The 21,603-nt window shown below is 35.9% G+C and overlaps 1 protein-coding gene across 1 annotated transcript in view; it reads left to right on the top strand.

Annotated features, from left to right (window-relative positions):
* Positions 1-20,960, top strand: part of USP25 (ubiquitin specific peptidase 25) — an 81,033-nt gene extending 60,073 nt beyond the window's left edge. The window contains exons 16-26 of the mRNA XM_010567632.1: positions 182-410; positions 1,788-1,985; positions 3,475-3,614; positions 6,368-6,481; positions 8,335-8,430; positions 11,910-12,088; positions 12,908-12,986; positions 14,818-14,897; positions 18,913-19,036; positions 19,711-19,906; positions 20,365-20,960. Of these exons, the coding sequence (XP_010565934.1) occupies positions 182-410; positions 1,788-1,985; positions 3,475-3,614; positions 6,368-6,481; positions 8,335-8,430; positions 11,910-12,088; positions 12,908-12,986; positions 14,818-14,897; positions 18,913-19,036; positions 19,711-19,906; positions 20,365-20,537 (1,608 nt within the window). The 3' untranslated portion in view covers positions 20,538-20,960. The remainder of the gene's footprint in view (positions 1-181; positions 411-1,787; positions 1,986-3,474; positions 3,615-6,367; positions 6,482-8,334; positions 8,431-11,909; positions 12,089-12,907; positions 12,987-14,817; positions 14,898-18,912; positions 19,037-19,710; positions 19,907-20,364) is intronic.
* Positions 20,961-21,603: the final 643 nt, after the last annotated feature.

The following is a 21,603-nucleotide window of genomic DNA, read 5'->3' as shown; positions in this document are numbered from 1 at the left end:
GGTTTGGGTTTTTTCCCCCCCCCCCCCCCCCCCCCCCCGTGTCCTGTTTTGATCCTGTTTAATTTTATTTTTGTTTCTTTTATTTAATGTAGCTATTATTGCTGGCAAATAGTAGGAGCTAAATGCTGGCAAGGAGAGTTTGACATTTTGGGTTTTTTTGTTTTGTTTTTGTTTTTATAAGGTTCCTTATAGGTTGCATGCTGTGCTAGTTCATGAAGGTCAAGCTAATGCAGGACACTACTGGGCATATATTTATGACCACCACCAGAACAGATGGATGAAATACAATGATATTTCTGTGACAAAGTCAACTTGGGAAGAGTTGGAACGGGACTCTTTTGGTGGTTACAGGAATGCCAGCGCATACTGTTTAATGTATATCAATGATAAGGAACAATACTTGATACAAGGTAATGTTATGGATATGTTTTCTGCATGATGTAGAACAGCAGAATATATTGGTAAAGTGAGCTTCTTTCAGATGTATTTCCAAATTTTTGAAATGCTTTTAATAATTATTCAAAGTTCTACTTATGCTCATAACTGTCAGTCAGATTGGTTTTGTAGGTGGAACGATTGCTCTTCAACTTTTAGGTTAATAAAGATAATGCCAGTGTTTCAGCATTATTAAGAGAGCAAAATAAACTAAGTTTGCTAATTTGTAAACATTTTTAGCCAAGTGATCACATGTTCAGAATTTTGGAGATGATGTGTCACTGAACATTAGAACAGAAATATGGGAGTACAGAAATGAGCCTCTTAACGTTAGAATCCTCAGGTAGCTTTTTTTTTCATAAGCTTCAGAATTCTGAACTTTACTGGAGCATAGAAACTTGAAGCTTTATGCAGTATATTGAAATATGAATAACTTAGCCCTACCAACCACACATTAAACCGAAGTAATACATGGTTCAGGAATTATTTTTTTTTCACAACGCAGTAGTACGTAACTATAAGGCTTATACGGAAGTTTTTGAAGAGAGGGCAAAGATCCCTTAGCATGAGTTCTGTGAGGCCTGATAATGACGGCTAGGGAGCTGACTGTGAAAATGGCCAGAGATTTAGTAACAGGTGGTGGAAAATTTTCATGTTCCTGCCTTTTCATAGGGCATAAAGCTAGAGTGCACATTTGTTCAGTTTTTAAATAAGAACCGATATTAACCTTGACACTTCTACATTGCCAGATTAGTAGTAGGCTTGCAGCCATCGGGTTTATGGGCCCTGTAGGGTGGCTGTGCCAGTCTAAGTCTGAGGCCTGCTTGCTGGGGGACAATTACAGATGATTGATCCTCTAGGATCTAGGTTACTCTTGCAGAGACCATTCTCAAAGCAAAAAGGAAGGTTACTCAATGTAGGTGGTATTCTTATCAGTTGACTTTCCAAATCACTGTAGGCTCACTCTCCTTCCCCTTTTCTGCTGGGAAGTTGAGTTGTGGCCAGCTCTGTGTGGCAGTAATGCAATCAAGCTATGGTTGTGTTTTTGTGACTTTTTTTCTGGATGTTCACAATTATAGGGTGCTCATGGCCCAAAAGGCTCATCTTTCAAAATGGCAATAATCTGATGGTGTCCAAAAATGTATAATCCAAAGACAGTAAGACCAGTAGCCATACATGTCAGTAGCAGAGGAGTGCCTGACAGATAATAAAATCAGTTAAAAATAACATAGTTTGGGGGTTTTGGTGCTGTACTGTATGTTTCCAGTAATTCACTTGAGGAAACTTGTTGAACATGCTTTCTTTTCCCCTATTCTTTCTTTTTCTGAAACTTATATTTCATGTTACTGCAGAGGAGTTTAACAAAGAAACAGGACAGATCCTTGTTGGAATGGACACGCTACCTTCTGATCTAAGGGATTACGTCAAGGAAGACAATAAACGTTTTGAAAAAGAACTTGAAGAATGGGATGCAGAACTTGCTCAGAAGGCACAGCAGGAGAAGTTGTTATCTCAGATACCCAGGGCACCAGCACCCTCACCCGCTCCAGGTTAGCTGCTACTACCTGTTTGTAAAAGGAGTAGAACCAAAAATCACTGCATTTTATATGTATTTTTTTGCAGCTTAAGAAAGGAAGAAAAAGTGAATTTGTGTAACCTTGAATTATAACTATTTACTTGACCAAGGTAACTGTACTTGAAGTTTAGTCTGGGGTTTGTTTTTGGGTTTTTTTTCATCTTATTTTTTCTTTAAAGAAAAAAATTATTTGTGGTTCTTCTGCCTTTTCCCTCCCAGTTGTGCTTAGCTTTTACTAATTTATCCCCCCCCGAAACTTTGACCTTTTAAGATAGGTAATTATTAACAGGTCTCACCAGTCTGTTATGAGAATTTATTAGTCCATAAGTGATGTATATTCTTCTTTTCAGAGTAATTGAGTAGAAGACCTACCTTCTTATTTTAAATTAGGACAGAATTTAGATCTGAAGAGAAGAATAATTTATTTTGTGCGATGTATTGAATAGAGTTAGCAATAGTAGGGCACACTTAAGAAATTACTATGTGAAAATGAGGGTGTTAAAACTGTGGAAAAGGCTCTGAACAACAGTGAGGCCAATGCTGTTATGAACCTACCTTATAAAGACCACTGGCAGTTTGACTATAAAACATATGCCTGCTTTAACACAGAAGAAGCTGTCAGGTTTTAGGTTACATTCACCTTTTGCTCCATTGCAGAAGGCTGTATGTACATTATGTGAAAGATGACATGATGGATTTGTGTAGTGAGACTGCTGTCCAGGTGTTCTTATTGCTGTATTTGTCATTAAGACTGAGCATATATTTCTCATAACTATCTATGACTACAAACTGAATGTAAAAAGTGCAGTGACTTAATGACTTTTCTCTTTTTGTAAACTCTGTAGACAGTGACTTCATCTTTTACACGTTTTGACTTCGCGAACACTTTGAGACTGGTTTTAGGTTTTTTTGTTAGTAATGGAAAATACTAAATGAATGTTTTATTTGTCTTCCAATATTTGCTTTCATCATGTAAGGAATATAAGATACTGTTTATGCTAATCACTTTTATTGCCCTTAGGTGGGGGAGACTTTGAGATTTTTCTTTAAGTCAGAAGAATATAATGTGTTGATTATTTTGCAAAGTAAAAATACATCTGGCTGTAGGTCATTCCATATATTGGGTCTGTATCCCACAGAAGGTCCAAGTAGAATCTCATCTTTGTTCTCAGTCATCCCCTGTATGATTGATGAGCACCCCTCACTCAAGAGCCTTAATGGGTCTATAGACAGGACAGGTCTGTTGTTCCTAATAAAAAATCATGGGTCCATTTATCTGAAAGTGTTCAAAATTACCTGAGACACAGACTGGTATAAAGTTGTATTTGTGAATGGTGGGACCTACCCAGCATTTTCTGTGTGGGTTACCTTATCTATGAGACAGTGATCCAAATAAAACTAATCAATTCAAAGTTCGTGCTTATGTTAACACACAAAATTGTTATCTTATTTCTGTCACTAAGTTCAAGCAGGAGAACCAGAATATTTAGAGCAGCCATCAAGAACTGATATTTCAAAGCACTTAAAAGAAGATTCTGTACAAGCAATCAATAAAGCTTTAGCTGAACAAGAAGATAGAGGTCCAGAAGCTATAATGGATACGGTGAGGACATTTTGAAGCTTGACATACTTCTTTTGCTTTTATCTTGCTAGTGGAAATGATATAATAGCTGATAAACAGGGGTGTGTGTGGAAACTTTGAACTGAAAATTGCTGTTTCTTAAGGAACTGTCCAACACTGAAGTCTGTCCAGAAAGTGTGTACGACAGTAATGGGTGTAGTAGAAGAAAAATACTAAGATAGATGTCCTCTATGTGATTAAAGTACTTGTCAAAATTGCAGCATATTGTTCAAATGACAGTCATGTGTTTGTGCCCACCATCTTTTTAAAATGTTAGATGGTTCCATTTATTTTTGAGGAGTAAACATTGACATTCCATGTAAAGGACTTGAAAAATACTGCTTTAAACATTGAGGATTTTGTCTGAGAAATGTAAGATTATAATTGAGTTCCCTTGAAAGACCTATGGAAGTTAAAGTAGCTTTCAAAAATAAGGGGGTTTTCAATAGTATCCTGTAGCTTCAATGCAAATTCACAACTTTATGAAAATTATTTTTTGTGATTCATCAGATGTTATATATATTATCTTAAAATTGTTATAAGAATGAGTGTTGGGTGATTCTGTTTTCACTTCATACAACAAATACTAGGAGGAATTTGAAATTAACTACTTCACGAGTTATTAATGAAACTAATATTTAACAGTTTTTTCTTTCAGCAAGTATTTTTTTTGCTTCCCTATAAGTATATGGATAAATGACCAAGATATTGGCTACAAGAGCAAGTGCCTTTAAAGCAATATATGCATCTGTCTGGGAACCATATCTGTAAGGATAAAACATACGAAATGTACAGTATAGCTTCCTTAGGCACCCCTAGTAACCACTAGAGATATGAACAATTTAGATATGTGCAAAATTTGAAGCATGCTTCCCAAGTTCAGGTATGAATCCTTATTAAACAAAAGCAATCTAGCCCCAGGTATCTTCAGGGCCAACAGGAAGGTCCTTGTAAAGCCTTTGAAAATGATGTGACAACTTGACTCCTACATCTGATGTGTTTTCCATCCCTCTGTCCTGTGTTGTTGGGAGAGCAGAGAAGCATGCCTTCTCTGCTAAACTGAAATCAAAGCCAACAGGCAAACTAATCTAACCCTGGATGAAAAGATGCTCTACTACTAATGCTTTAGGCTACTGCATATCTTTTGAGTTCTCAGAACACAGAACAGCTTAGGGGGAGCCTGTGTAATACAAGTTACTTGCAGCTGAAGGGGTAGCTATGAAGATAGCAAACCCACGATAAAATGTCTTGCGTGTTACTGTCTTCTTTCTAGGGTCTGTAGCCATCCATCCTGGTGGGATGTGGAAGAATCTTACAGACTTGATTCCACAGATGAAGTAGTTTAGGCTAAGGACACTTTGCACAGCAATCAGCCTTAGGACTTCACAAGACTGTGGTTGAGGAACCACATGGGCAACACCATGATAGGATTAATAAGGCAGATGCAGGTTGTCTTATTCCAGTATTTTCACTGCATTGTTCTGCAATGAGGTGGATGGCTCTTTAAAAATAAAACAAAAAAAACCCGAACCATGTAAACTCTTTTATTTAGAAACAAAGGTATTTCAGCTGTTAGAATCTAAAGCCAATTTCTAGCTAGTCTGAAGGTACTCTGTTAATGTTTAAAAGCTGCTCTCTGTATACCCAAATTTAACTTAAGCAGAATTGTGCTTCCCTTCTCAGTGTATCAGCATGCTTTTTAATTATTCTACTTGCATATGCATTCTGACATGCAGGCATATATTCTTTTCCTCCACTTTTTGTTTGTCCATTTTAAAAGAAGGGAAGCCAATATCAGAACATGTAACAAACAGGATTGTAGGTTAGTCACCACATGATCATTTGTGTCCATTTTCTGCCCTTTTGTCCTTTTTTCTGCCCTCTGATTACAAGTCTTCCTTTGTATTTATACAGTACTGGGTGTAAATAGATACTATCTATGTATGTTTCTGGAATCTTAGTTAAAAAATGAGACTATTGTAATAGTTGCAGAACAATTAGTGTGGCACTCCATGGTTGCTTAGATTAGAGTCAAGGTTTAAGTTCTTCAAATGTTGTAAACTGGCTATTATACAATGATAGACCATAGGAGCTGAGATTTGTCTCTGTTGTTGTTCAAAACTTACTTTGACATAGCAAGAATTCCAGTTACTAGCGTAATCTTCCCCTGATTTTCTGTCTAATTACTCTTCTAAATAAATAAACCTTTTGAATGTAATGCACCTTTACATATTCTTTCAAATATCTTGATTGCTAGAGGCTTCTTTGCATTTTTTTTCTTTTTTCCCCAGAGCATCAGGAAATGTTAGCCTTTGGATTGTTTGCTATCCCTTAGTATGAATTCATCAGATACTTCAGATATATTTACTAATTTTTTTGGTGAAATGTATGAAAAGGACTGGTAGTTCACAGACTTATACTTTAACAACTGCCTTAAATTTATAATGGATGTTAGGGTTGCAATACTGGCATGCTAACCTGTAAAGTTGTAGTGAATAAAGAACAAATGAAATCTTTTTAGTAATTATGGCTTAATTTTAAAATGTACTGTTTAAAAAATTAAGAAACTAAGTAATTAGAGAATATAAATGATATTTATAATTTTTTTCAGAACTTCAGCAGTGCACATCATTTTACTTGATCAGCCTGTCAGTTTGTGTCTCTGTAATTTTCTTTATTTTCTGATTATATTTTTTTTTCCCCACACACATACTGATAATGGTTTTCTTCTGCAGAGCTCTGATAATGCCCCAGCTCAACCAGCTCCTAACCAGCGAGTTGTAGAGGTGGCGATTCCTGATGTAGGGACTTTTGTGATTGAGTCAGAGGAGGGGGGTTATGACGATGAGGTACATTTGATTGCAGTTGTGTGCACCGCTCCTCCTCGGTGCTTTCAATTTTTGGCATGTTTGCACATCGTGACACCTAACAGACTTCTGCGAGACTAAATGCTTAGCAATTTGTAACCTTAACAATGTCTTAATTTGTAATGAAAGGAAAGCACTAGCTACTGTAATTGGGCATGCTTTGCATGGTACCATTTACTCTGGAGGTATATCTGTCTTTTTAGTTGTGGAAGTTGAATGTTTGTGTTAGGCCAGATAGCCTTTGAAATGCTGGTGATAAACTGTGGGCTACTACATTATTTAAAAAGTGACAGGGTAGTGAGTGATGTTCTCAATGTTTGTGCTTTCTTGTCAGTCCAATAAAGCTAATGTTCAAGTCTGATCCCTTATTTGCCAAGGTTAAGCTTTTCAGACTTTAAGGATTAAATTATCCATGGAAATAACCTGAAACTGATATGGCTGGTGGAGCTGACTCTGGCAAAACTTAAGGAAAAAAAAAAAAAAAAAAAAAAAAAATCTTAATTCCTTTTTTCCCAATTCAGACTCAGGGTGGTGCGTGTACCTGGTACTACTTGAGGAACAGATGAGAGGCCCATGTTATCCTGAGAGATGTTGTATTCTGCTGCCCTATTTTAGCAACAGAAAGCAACACTGCCGGGTCATCAAACTGTCCTGCCTTGACACTGCTTTCTCCGTGTTTGTTTTGGTTGGGCATAGCGTTGGTGCACCCCATATTCTCAGGCATCTGAGCATGTGTTCTTGGTGGGCTATGGGGACTTTTGCTTCCCTAGACAAATGGATATTTCAGGTATTCTGCCTTGTCATTGTGATCAGTTGTAACTGGGAGTATGGGGTGGGGAATAAAATGAATTAATTGACATTGTCACACTGAGTTCGGCTTCTCGCAGATGTGTAGTCTCCACCTTTAACGACAGGAGGATTTAGCCGAATGACCTGCTTTTTTCTTTTCCACTGTTGTCCCCATGCCATTGTCTTTCTAGAGGATGATAGCTTTCTTCCCTATTTCCTTGTTCCTTTTGTAAATGTATTCACTTTTTTTTTAATGTTGTTCTTACATGTGGGGAACTTTTCCGGAGAGTGTGGGGTTCTTCATCTTTGGTTGCTGTGCCAGTTGCTGTGCCAGCTATACCTTGGGCAGGGAGAGAAGGGAGTATTTTTTCTTTGCTTACAGATAACAAAGGGGAAAGGCCTTTCTGAGTAACCTAGATGTATCAAATTGTTTGTGTATAACTGATGTGAGTAGCTGTGAGATGTGTGTCTTATGTTTGGCTTTGTGTTTGTTAAATGTTTTGGGTTTGATTTTTAAGAATTTGTCTGCAAATGCTTCAGGGACCAATTGCATTTGCAGCAATGGGTCCCTTGATGTTGAAATATGCATAAAATACAGGCAGTGTAGTTTACTATGTTTTTAGTATAGTATATATGAAGTGTGATTGGGTGATTTTTCTAGTTAAAACTTTTTTTTTTTTTTAAATCCTTTCGTGGCCATGGGTAGCACTCATTCAGTATGAAGCTTCTGATGGATACTAATGCTGAACAATGCATGTTCCTTTCCTGGGAAGTTTTGACCATGTAACTTTTAAATTGTATTTGACACAGTTCTTCAATTTTTTTTTTGGTAAGCTTCCTTTAATCATATGTTGTTACAGTAAAAATATATACACATGCCATGACTGATTTGCAGAATATGCACACCAGATCTGTAACGAAATGTGCCATTTCAATGTATGCATGCATTAAGTTGCATTTTATCTTGCATGAGACTAAAAGCATATTGAATTTGGTCATTAAAATATTAATCATTCAAAACTTTTACCTTAAATCCCTTGTGGCAGGTCATGCTGACCCCGAACATGCAAGGTATTATCATGGCTATAGGTAAAGCCAGGAGTGTTTATGACAGGTGTGGGCCAGAAGCAGGGTTCTTTAAGGTACAACTAACATTTTCAACTTTTTCTCCTCTGACTTTTCTTGTTAGATATGCCTTCTTCCTCCATCCTTTGATGCATATTAAGACTGTTCCAGTGTTTATACATACTCTTCTAAGATATCAGTCCTCCATTTAGAAATTTCTTCCTTGAAAAAGACAGCTATTTCCCTGTTGATTCAGCATACACTGCCTTGATATCAGTAGCTTTATATACCTTTCTGCATTTTAGCTTTCTAATAATAGTAGCAAGTAGCATGAAACCTAGATATTCAATAAGAATATGGGTTTGGTTTTTTTCCCCTGTTAGTAACAAAAAACATGCCTTCCCTAGACTTTTTTAGGACATCATTTTCACCCAGGGACATCAGTGTTTAGTCATTTGTTTATTTCGAAGAGATGTTCTTGTTTTGTACTCCTTAAAAGATTTTTAGTAAATCTAAATTACTTTCTTTTGTGTAACTGCATGGATGTCAATGCTATTTATTTATGCAGCATTTTATTACTGGGAATTAGACATTAGGCTTTTTGTGGTTTCAAAATGATACTAGATTTAAAATGTGTTAGTTGTCTTAAATACACAAACTTCTGAGCATTTTTAGCTCATGATCTTTTGAATTTTCAGGGTATTAGAAAGGGAATTACTTTGACATGATGTAAAATCCTTTCACATGTGATCTGGAGAGGGGGAAGAAGTTTCTTTGTTGTTGAGTAGCAGTCTGTTTTTTCTTAATTGTTTTGGTGTAGGTGCACTAGAAGAAATTGTAAAAACCAAAAGAAACAAAAAAATTCCAAACAAACAACAGCCAAACAAAAACCAAACAAAACTCCACCACCAAAAAATTCTCTAACCCCTTAGTAAGGAAACTGAAGTCTTATGGATTGGTTGGTTTGTCTGGTTTTGTGAGTTTTTGTAATGGATACTTAGAGAAGTGTTATGACCATAACACTTGTTTGCAGGGCTGTCTCTGTTAGCCGTGCCTGCCCTCAGGGAATGGAGAGACACCTGCCATAGCTTCTGTTTAGTGAAATAGATTTGGTTTGGGATTTAGTGCTGGAGTGTTTTGGTTTTGTTTTTTTTCAAATTTCTTACTTAATGAAAAGATGTCAATTTTTTTTTTTTTTTTTATAAGTTGGAAAAAATCCTCATTTGATCAAATCAAACTCTTTACCAGAAAGTTTAATTACACCTAATTATTTTTTTAATATGAAAGGTGTTTTGATAATTTTAAAACAGAAATGCATTTCAAAATAAAACTGTACTTAGTGCTTCAGAGTTACCAAAACAATGTTCAGTTGAAATGTTCTTTGGTCTTTAATTTTGAATGCTTAAACATTTTCACGAGGGACAGAATTTGTCTTTGGATGAGAAAATGTTCTGACACTAAGTTATTGGAGAGTAGAAAAGTTTCCTTACTCATTTTCTGTTGAATCATGTTTGCAATAACTTGGAAGAAGTGGAGCATGCCTCATTTTTGAGGAATACATTAGTATGAACGTATGCAGGTGAAGTGTTCCTGCTTAGTAACAAAATTTGTATTTTGAAACGTATCAGATGAAATCTCATGTTACTCCATAAACTTATTGTAAAAGCTTCTATGATATTTTTAAATACTGTCATACTCTGAACTTCTTCGTGTTTTGTTTTTTTTTTTATAAAATGACTGTTTACAGAAAATTGTGGGTTTTTTCTATGATGTCTTTGTTTTAGTGTAACCCAGCTAAAACCTATTTGATGTGAGTCATTGTTACTGCAAAGGTTTCACTCCCCCTTTAGATCTCAGGCTTGAGACGTGACTAATAGAAACCTATTAAGATATTTCTTGATCAATGACCTCTTCCAATCATCCTTCTTTAAACTTTGTAGACAGTTCCTTGCAGAATGTTTGCCTTCAGATCTTTATATAACATTCTCAGTGAGAAAATGGAAGCACGTAATACTTTTTTCTACTGTCCCTTTTTCCTGTATTCTGTGTAAAGAAATAGTGTTATTTTTTCATTGTACATAGGATTTCTGAATCTATAGTATACCATTTTATTTTGTTTAAATATGTATATAAAATATAGATGTTGTGTTGCATTTTTTTTCCTACTTCTAAGTAATTCTCTGAAAAATTAAATGTCTAATAGCAATTGCTTTTTGTTTCTGGCCTACCCCAATAAACAGGGTTTAACTGCATAGTTATCCATGTTGGGTTTCTAATGGTAGAACTTCTTCTGATGTAAGATAATAGAAACTCTGTCTGTGGCTTTTGATATTTATAATCGGTTTTCCCAAACTTCCTTTTTAATGATAGTGCATATGATTAGTATTTAAAAATAATGATGCAGAACTTTCTCTTAAGTTTTAAAAGTTCTCCACACGCTCTGTGTTTAAGCCTGTCTGAATAGTGTCCTACCCATGTGTTTAGTCCTGAAATAAAATGTGTATTAGTAGAGGATGGGAGCCCAAATTTCTGATAGTTAAACATCAAGAAGTTACCTGCTACTGCCAGGTATTTCAACTTAAAGGAATTTGAAATATTGAACAGGCTATTTTTCTGCCTGCTTTGGAGCTTTATTTTGTGCATATGTTGTATTGAAACATTGCTAATGTGTGAAGCTACTGTATTAAGTCATTTGTTTCAAGTTGGCATTTAGTGTTAGCAAACAATCTGATCATCTCCCTGTTTTGAGAGAGAAATTATGGAACATATTAACATTTGTCACCATTTTTCTATTTTTCTTGTTGCTCATGTTCATGCTGTATAGTTTCAGTGAATAAAATCTAATGAACGTAACAGATGATGTTCGTTAAAATCTAATGCACTGGCAAAGCTGGAAGAGTAAATGCTTCTGATGACCTCTAAAGTCAATCTAAAATATTCAGTGAGGACTCTGTCCTGCCCTATAGGAGACTAACGCTATTTGTATTGAAGTATTATTTTCCTTAGAAATACTACAATTTGATTTTTGTTGAAAAACATTTTCCATTTTCACTTAGTGTTAATGAAACTTTCTGTAGAATATGTTTTATTCATGTATTTACATTCTAACGATGTATTAGAGGTGCCTTTTTTACCTTATGAGATTTTAGAAGATTCCTTTAAGTAAAGTGTCTGAAATCTTATACTGCTTTTGGACTGTAAATGCTTAAAGAAGTCTCTCTGGGGATTGGATAAACCTTGTCTCAGGGAGATGTAACACAGGATTGGAGCTGCTTTTGAAGTAAAGGTCCTCCTGGGATTTTGGCAGGCTTAGTTGGGGAGAAGCAGGAACAACTTTACCATTTGTCTGGGGTTTTTTTGTGTTTTTTTTTGTTTGTTTGTTTTTCTTTTTCTTTTTTAAACATAGTTCAGACTTGTTAGAAGGGTGGACTATGGAATTGTTAAAGAATTATTTTGTAGACAAAAGTCCATGGGACATGAATTATCCTGTTACTATCTGTGATATTTAAGAGTTAAAAGCCAGAAAGAATAACGTATATTTTTTTAAATTATTTAGGCAATTAAATTGGAATACACGCGTTTGCTAAAATTAGCCCAGGAAGATCCACCACCTGAATGTGATTACCGTTTGCGTCATGCAATTGTTTACTTCATCCAAAATCAGGCACCAAAGAAGATAATTGAGAGAACATTATTGGAACAGTTTGGAGATCACAATCTTAGCTTTGATGAAAGGTAATAACATCTGCATGTCTCATTTCCTGTGCTCATGAATGTTCTCTGTGTGGAGATGCCCCTTCATATTCAGATTGTGCGTGTAATAGAGGGAAGGCTAATGTGTTTGGCTTCACCTTCTAGTTAATAGCTTGCAAGTTAAAAAAAAAAAAAAAAAAACAACTTTATAAAAATCTCTATAAAGAGTAAACAAGAACTTGGGTTTCTATTGGTATGAAATAAGGAGGAATGCTCAGTGTTGTTCATAATTTTGCACATAGGTTTCTGCACCTGCTTTCAAAACACTGTGTAAGGCTGTGTAATTTGCATTTCTTCACTGCCCTGAAAGCCAGCAGTAGACAGCAAAACCTTACAAGCTAGATAGACATTGTCTTGCTTTCAAGTAAGTTATCTCTTTTCCACTCAAAACTCCATATACTTACTTACTTAAATAAATAAATAAATTGGCAGGTAAAGAACGTTAGTCTGATTTCTGTGTAGTGAATAATCCTCTAATGTTACTTCTGCAAAGTAAATATTGGGGAGTTTCAAGCCATCTGAACTTTAAATTAAAAAGAAAGACTAAGCAATGTGGCAATGTAGCAAAATAAAAAAAGGATTAATTCTTAAATAGCACAGGCCCCCATCACACATACTTCAAAAGTATGCCCTCTCCTGCTGATTATGCCATGCATAAGAAAAAGCACATTTTCCACTGTGTTTTCATGCTGTTTTGCATAAGGCTGTAGCTTATACTGTTTGAGGCTGCTATCTTTGTATGAATAATATCCTTTGCAAATTTCCAGTAATATTCCATGATTTCTTGTTGCTTTTTGTAAGGTGCCGTAACATAATGAAGGTTGCTCAAGCTAAACTTGAAATGATAAAGCCAGATGAAGTAAACATGGAGGAATACGAGGTCAGTGTTTTTTATGCTTTGCATTAAATTGTAATGTGAAATAGTTATCAGTAAGCTGAATTTTATCTACATAAATTTCTTCTTGTCTTACACTGAGAAGTTAAAACTGGTTGTTGAAAGACTGTTTATTTGTAGGAAGGCTGTTCTGATCAGTTGATCTAAAGCTATTTTTTTCCACATTTGTAATTCCAATGACTTGAGCCATAAATAAAGGTCAAGTTTGAGTCTGTCCTTTACTACTTAATGTGTCTCGACGTCACTAATAATTTATCACCATACAAGCCAACTGGCTTTCTCTAGTCAGAAACAGCTAGCAGTGAAGGAGTGAGAGTGCTCTAAGCCCAGCATTTTGAGACCCAGGTCACAGGCAGTCACACTTGTGCTTTTCCTCTGTCTGTCTCTGCAGCCATTCCCATTTTTTTACAAGCACCAGATTCTTTTGTTTGCTGAAACCATACATAACCAGTTTATGCATTTAATTTTTCCTCCTGTGCTATTTAGAAAAACTTGGAAAGAAGAAAAAGCATATCTCGGATAATAAATAATAGTGACTAACATTTGCCAAAATAATTCATGTCATATTTAAAGCTAAGTCTGTAGCTGGTCTTACAGCATCAGTTTCAACTCTCCGTAATACTCTTCATTAAGGCGTCTTAACAGTGGATATTTATGTCCTAGGCAGATTCCAGTGCACCACTTATATCTCATCATTGTGCTATGAGGTCCAAACAGCTTGGTCAGGAGGACTATGGGAGTAATCTATCCCTTAACAAACCAAATGAAAAATATTTACTTGTCATTTCTCTTTACTGAGTTCAGGACCTACAGTAGGTGATACTACATTACAATGTGCCCTCCCTACCCTGTGAGGGGTAGGGATGCTCATAGTGGGATTTCTGTTGCATTTTTTAGGCTGTGCAAGGCTCAGTATCTTACCATTTGCTGAATGGCATTGCACAGGTAGAATAAACAATTCTGGTCTTAGCTTTAAGAATGAGAGAGTGGGGGTGTCTTTACTCCCCTGCAGATACGTGCCACTTTTTTAGCTCCTGAGGCAGATAGCTGGTGGTTTCTCCAAAGATTGTATCAGTATTTGTCCTGTATAGTAAGCTGGTATTTCATGGACCCTTTCTCATGCTCTTTGTGTTGAATCTGTAAGTGGCTATGTATTATGGTTTGCTGTCCCCTATTTTATCTTTAATGAGCAATTGAAAGTTGGCTACTAACCAACTGCAGTAAAAGTGTCTTTCTCACTTCGAGCATTTACCTGTAAAGTGTAGCAGTAGTCACTTTGTATAAATGGTGATGCAGTAAGATAAATGTTTTGCTGCAATATAAACAACTCCACAGTCTGAATTGCATTTGATTTTTTTTGTCACTTCCCATGTAAAGTGCTCGAGCTTTTTCTATGTCATTCTTACGTTGAAAATTAAGCTTAATGTTTAGTGTATGAGAAAGTTTTCTAACACTTTCTGAGCAAACAACTGAGTGAGGGAAGACAAAAAAGGCTATTAGCTTCTCAACTCTTCTTGAGAAGAAAAAGGGGATCTCTCATAATTCTGACTGTGGTTCTCCAAAGATGCTTTGTGTTCCTTTCAAATGGTAATACATTTGGTAAAAATAATCTTATCTAGAAATATTTTAGATACTTAAGAAACTTTCTTTTTATTGAGGGAGGGGGGATTCAGGCAGACTTTTCACACATACAAACTTACTAGGGGTTCTTAGTACTAACTGTGAGTATTCAGTGCTAAGTAAAGTGTGTGGTTTAAAAAAAAAATTGTATTTCATGTTTGTGTATGAAATTCTATATACCCTTTCTTACATGCAGAGATGGCATCAAGACTATAGAAATTTCAGGGAAACAACCATGTTTCTCATGGTAGGATTGGAGTTTTTCCAAAAAAAGAGGTAAGTGGTTGTGTACAACTCAAATTTAGTAGAGCGATTTGAAGGCAAAATGTAATATTGATAAGTAAAGCTATTTTTTTAAATTAAGAATTATTTTAAAGTGTTGTTCATTTAAGTTAAGCATTTATTCGATCCATTAATGTCTTCAGTCTTACATTTACCTCAAAGTTTCAAGCAACTTCTGTTCTTAATCTCCATTTCCAATCTCTTTATGAAGCCATGGACTCTTTTCAGAGCACCCTCCACATGTACCTGTGTTCCTCCTTCTCTCCTACTCTTGAGTGCTCTGGATATCCCTTGGACATAAAAGTCTTTCCTCTCTGGCACCACGTGCACATACATTTATCTGCTTTCATCAGGAATCACAATTATTCAAGTCCCTGTCTTATCTGTATGGGGTCTTCCCACAGAAGCAAAGTTTTGCCTTCTGCATTGTCTGAGACAAAATTCCACACATGATGGGCTTTAAAGGTCAGGAAAAAAGAACATACTTGAGGAAAACTATAATGCATAACTATCGTAGTTGTAGCTAATTCTTCTTAGCTCCGTGAGGCAGTGGTGATTCTTTTGCTTCTCTTTTTGAACGAAGTCAGGAATTGTGGCTATATAAGATTGGTGACATTTATTTACTTAACGCACTACAGCTAAAATTTATTCTCTGATCTACTACATGCAACAAGGATGCTGATTACAGTATAAATGCCTCAAAGCATTCTGCAGAAGAGTCTGAAACGGAATTGTTCAAAAGTACCTCCTCATCTCATGCCCAGCCAAAGGAATGAAATGATTAGCTGCAAAATATCCAGTGGCTGACACTGGTGGTGTGAAAATTGAGCACATGATACAAACTTTTGATGGTCAAAACAATTCTGTAGTCAATCACTGATTTTTTTTTTTTTTCATATAACACAGTAGGTAGAGGAATTGTAGTGGGAATCAAACTTAATTTCTTTCCTGTATGTTTTGTAATAAATTGCTTCATATTTCTCTTTCTTGTCTTGTATGCTCCCAAAAAAGAAAGGCCCCAAACAAACCAGGAAGATTGATTGGAATAGACATTGGCTTGTCTTTGCAACAAGCTATGTCTACGTATAGTAGTCTTGGTTTGTTTTCTGGTTCCTAGCATGTAATAAATAGTACATTGATTAATAATCTAAATTGCAATATGCTACACTTTGTCAGTCTTAAACAGCTTCTGTACAAAGGTTGGTCAGAAGATTACCTGGCTTATTTGAAAAATAAACACTCTGGTACTGCTTGATCCCTTAAGGAGGCAAAAATGTCTTTGGCGTTGGTGTGGTATATAGGAACCCTCCTTGTTACCTCAGACTTCATGCACGCTTTAAGCATGTAGGCAGGAACGGAAGATCTTCAAGTTCCTTGGCACTGGGACTCCAGGATGGCACCTTTGACTGTAAAATACCAGTGTTTTCACTAATCTGCTTCTTAACATAATATATTCTGATTTTGCCAGGGGGAGGGAGGGAAGCACAGGTTTCTGCTTTGTGCTGAACAGTGTTTTTTATATAGTTTTCCATTATTTGCATTAACTTGGAGAATTAGCATGAGGCATTTGTTATCAAACATCTTCGTAATTTAGAAAACAAGCCTGTAATGACCAGTCTTAAACTCTGATATTTGTCAGAAATAATAAAGTATGGTATTATCAGACTCATCTAACATCCAAAGAGGTGTAGCATTCATTCCCTTTGGCAAAAAATGCAATTTCATAAATGCTTCAAGAGGTATTTAATACAAAGACAGTAAGACTAGAGTTAAGCATGCTTAGAGGGTGGGTGAGGATCTGGGTATCCATTGTCCTCTCTAAAGCCATCTATTGCAATTATGAACCCATGTGTCAGCTACAGGTTCCCAAAGTACTGAGATATTTACTGCGGTTCACGTCTTGTACACTCCAGAGGGCAGTAGTACCATCTTTGTTCTGAAAAAGAGACTAAATTAATGAACACTTCCAGTACCCTTATTAACACTGAAATCATAAAAATGTAACTTTAAATATATTTATGAAAATATAGACTTTCATAATTGAAATACGACCTTCATTAACAGGACTGTTTTGAGGCTTTTTTTCAGAAACTCATCTCCCTCAGTGGACCAACTTTTCTTAGTTTTAATAACACTAATTGATACCTAGCAGCACTCAATCTCTAGATGGAGGCAAAAATTGGCCTTTATCCAGGTGGTCTCTGATATGCTGTGTTGAACAAACACAAAATCAACATTAAAGATGTAGTTTGCTGTATCTTTTTCATGCCTAGTTTCAGTATTCACTCAGTAATAATAATTAAAAATAGCTTGCCTTGCTGTTAGATTGCACTACAGTTGTTTCAGGGAAAGGTCACGCAACGGGGGGAAGGAGCAGGAAGATAGGGACTGGGAATAATGCCACTACCAGCAGCAAGTTTTTAATTTGGATCAACTGAGGTTTTGTCACTGTAATTTCAACCTGCAGTTTCACAAATAACTGAACTAAGAATGAAAGGGGAGAGAAGGTCCTGCTCCTCTGGCTTTGTATCCAGCAATTCCAGTTGCTTGCAATCATCTTCTCCCCTTTCCTCCTACATTAAGTTTTCTGCTGTCTGGTCAGTTGTGTTGGTGATCAGTGGTGTGAAGAGTTTTCATGGCAGGAGAAATGGACTTGAGGAGAGGGTAATAGGACTTCTTTTAATGAAAGCACAGCTTTGTATTTTGAGGACAAAAAAGTGGAGAACAGTGACCGTACTTGTAATATGTTAATTACTTAAGCAATAAATATTTAGAATCGCAAGGGACTATGAGCAGATCTCATGGTGGAAGAAGTAACTTCGCAGTAGACTCTGAAATTATGGCATTGGGCTTCATCGTGCACTTCTAAAGAGGGATATTAGAAGGTAAAATTTTAAGGAACTATTGCTGTTTCAAGTAGCCTTTTCCCTTCTTTTAATGTTGTCTCATTGGGAGGCATTACTATAAGTCTTGAGTTTGTCTACTTTTGAAAATTCTGACATGTATTTTTCAGGCATGCCCTCTGTGTGCTCACACAGTTTTTAGCCATTTTTAGTAGTTTGGTGGTTTGGTCTTGGTAGTTTAACCATGACTTCCTGTTCTCACTAGGAGTGAGTAAGTGCACAATGTACTGTTCCTCTAACACTCCATTAGGAAATTTCTTTCCCTAGATTTTTTTAGTTTGAATAAAAATGAGATTTCTAACTGCTTGTTTTTAGGGTAGCTGCCTGAACTGCTTTCAGTGACTGTCTGTCATAACTGGGTTTCTGTAAGTCAGATAATTAATGGTTGAAATTGTTTGCTGGAAATGGGATGCAGCAGTATAAGGGGAGATTGTTAATCTGTGTGTGAAGGGAATCTGTTGATTATTAACTGTTAGGTTCTTAGGTCTTCTGTTACTCATCCTTTAGCAATTAGGCTTGTATTTATCTTCTGCATTTAGATTAAAGATGGAAATATCAACAGTCTGTTAGGACTTATGCTTTTGAAATGCTGTTGTGGCTTCCATCACTTTAGACTTCAGTAGTTTGGAAGAACTTATAGTGAGGCTAAAAATTCACAGTTTTATTTTTTAGAAATAAGGTGGCAGCTTTAAATCTTATTTGCTAAGGTGTAGAATACTATCAAGATAAATATGGCAACAGAAGATCAAACCTAATGTGACATAAGTGCACGCAGGAAAAATTTAAGTTTTCTTGTATACTCAAGGATAATCCAAAGCTATTTTTGAAGTGGGTGAAATGATATACATTGGTTTCAGTGAGCTTTGGATCAGACTTCATGTGCAAGTGATCTAACCTGATAATAAAAGAAATTGTTGTAATGTGCATAAAAGACAAAATTGTGTGGTAGAAAAAACACCGTTATGAAGAGATTGGTGGGGACTGGTGGACTTGCAGTCAAACAAGCAAGTGAAGTTACCTATCTTGTGAAGAGCACAGTAGTTAGCTTAAAACAGGTGGTACCTGGATGTTGCATCTAATGTTGTTGTTTCTTTACTTTACTTCAGCTATATGGAAGCCTTGCTCTACCTTATCTATGCTTACCAGAATAACAAAGAACTCTTGTCCAAAGGCCCATACAGAGGGCATGATGAAGAGCTGATATCTCACTACAGACGAGAATGTTTGCTAGTAAGTGAAGGGTGAAGTATGTTTCAAAAAGTTGAACTTGCTGCAATAGCTTTAACAAAATTAATTAGTAGAAAAATGTTGCCATCATGTAAACCAAAACCAACCCCAAACACCTTTCATTAACAAGTTAATACTTAGATTTGTGTCAGGAAAAAAAGCCAAAGTAAGAAGGAAAACTTTATTCCCATTTTCCTTTTTGAATAATTAATCATCCTTATGATAGTAAATAGTGTGCTCATTGCCATCATGTCTGGACTAGTTAGGAACAACTGTTGACAGTATTGGTGTCAGACTCACCCTATTGCCACAGTTTGATGGGGAGACAAATATTGGAAAAGGCATCAGCAGGAAACAAGGTTTTCTTTGATTATGTCACTTTTAGCAATATTGAGAAAACAAAAGCAGGTGATAGGACCTCAGTCTTTAAAAAGAACAGCTGCAAAGGTTGAGTTAGCAGGTATCAAATGAAGCATCTTTGAGGAATAGCACAAGATCAAATGGTTTAATAGAATATATGCATCATTGCTGTAAATGTTAAAGCGCAACTGTGGTTAATGCAAATTACCAGGTAGCTTTGTAGGAAGGCTGCTTTAAAAGAAACAGAAACTGATGCATGGTAGAATGTGAAATGCTGTATACTTAAAGGCTTTCCTTTTTTGTGGTGGTTTATGAAGAAACTAAATGAACATGCTGCAGCACTGTTTGAATCAGGAGATGATCAGGAAGTAAATAATGGCCTGATCATTATGAACGAGCTTATTGTCCCGTGTTTGCCATTACTACTGGTGGATGAAATGGAAGAAAAAGATATTGTTGCTGTGGAAGATATGAGAAACCGTTGGTGTTCCTATCTTGGACAAGAAATGGAACGTAAGTCATTTATTCATTAAGGTAAAAGGCCCTTGCAAACATTTTTTTTTTTTTAAATATATATAAATGTGATGTTTTCAATGTCTTGAAGTGAGCTTCTATCTTTGTGCCTTGGTAATGTATTTTGAGCTACCTTGACTAGAATTATCCCATAGACATTTAAGTAAATAATTTTTCCATATATTGCACTGGGATATTAGGCCTTAAAGGAAACACGCTTTTTGAATGGAGAAACATTTGTGGTGTTAGACCATCTGAAGGGGCGTTTATATTAACATCTTACTAGGAATTGGTATGTCCTAATTATTGCTGGCAGACCTGAAGAAAGTGGATTATTCCAAGTGAAACTCCTCCTCTTCCCACCCACCAATAAAAAATAAGTCAATGTTGGGCAGAAAAAGGAGAATTCTACATGCAGACATAAATGCTTATGTTTGTTTTTCTTGTTTTATTTGCAGCTCACTTGCAAGAAAAGCTGACAGATTTCCTGCCAAAACTGCTAGATTGTTCTACAGAGATTAAAGGTTTCAATGACCCGCCAAAGTTACCCTCCTACTCCACACATGAACTGTGTGAAAGATACGCCCGAATCATGTTGTCACTCAGTCGAACTCCAGCTGATGGAAGATAAATTCTGCAACCTTCCTAAGCACATTATATAAACTTTTTTAGTTCTTAAACCTTGCCTTCCTGTCACAGGGTTTGCTTGTTGCTGCTATAGTTTTTAACATTTTTATTTTAATAACTGCAAAAGAGAAATGACTGTACAACTTTAGCCAGACTGCAAACAATTAAAGCTGAGAATCGCATGGCGCTCAGTCGTTTCAACCAGAATTGATGCAACATGCAAGTCTGATCATTACGGCAAAACTGCTCTTTTTGCCACTTATCTGTTACAGTATTACTTTGCTTTTATCTTAAGATCCTTTACTTTATCAACAGCTGTCTGGATCATTTTGTGACTGCAACTACTTTAAGTGTCCAGTGCTGTGTAAATACATGGTACTTGGTAGCTTGTAAATGAAATGAAAGAATAAAGTTTTATTTATGGCTACTTCTGTGTTTGCAAGCAGATACGTTGTATATTAGTGTAAAATATGGGTATTTTTAGAAGAGATACAGTATATTGATGGGTTACTCAATTTTATAGACAAGGTTTTTCAGGATTTATGGTCAGTTTAGTTACAGGTAGTCGGAGATTACTGTATGTGAATATATTGAAAAACTGTCACAGTATTATACACTACGTTTCTTTTGTATATTCTTTACTGATCTGTATGATACTGCACTTGAACACTTTGTGTGTGTCTGTGGCCATGTCAAGTCTATTCTGATAGTAGGGACTGGCTTTTGAAGCAATTGAAGCAAAACAATAATGGCATCTTCCTTCTATTCTAAAAAAAAAAAAAAAGGGAAAAAAAAAAAGGTATTTTCAGTAGAAATATATAATACCCCCTGAGCAAAATTTTCTAGAAATTGATTCAAGTAGAGGAAATACAGGTTTTAAAAAAGTGGAATTTGTGAAGCTTAAGAATTAATCCTTTTTTTTTTAAATTGGTATTTTAGTCATGTAAGTGACCAGAAATAAAGCCTTACGTTAATTCCTAACTTTAAATTGGTTGCTGTTGTTGCAACAAAATATCTCAGAAGTCTTTTATCTGTCCTAATTAAATTTCTATTGCAAGTAAAACAAAGAT

The sequence above is a fragment of the Haliaeetus leucocephalus genome, unplaced genomic scaffold (genome assembly GCF_000737465.1).
Source record: "Haliaeetus leucocephalus isolate CR32 unplaced genomic scaffold, Haliaeetus_leucocephalus-4.0 Scaffold228, whole genome shotgun sequence".
Taxonomy (NCBI): domain Eukaryota; kingdom Metazoa; phylum Chordata; class Aves; order Accipitriformes; family Accipitridae; genus Haliaeetus; species Haliaeetus leucocephalus.
The sequence above is the reverse complement of the archived record's forward strand: the minus strand, read 5'-3'. Positions and strand labels throughout refer to the sequence as shown.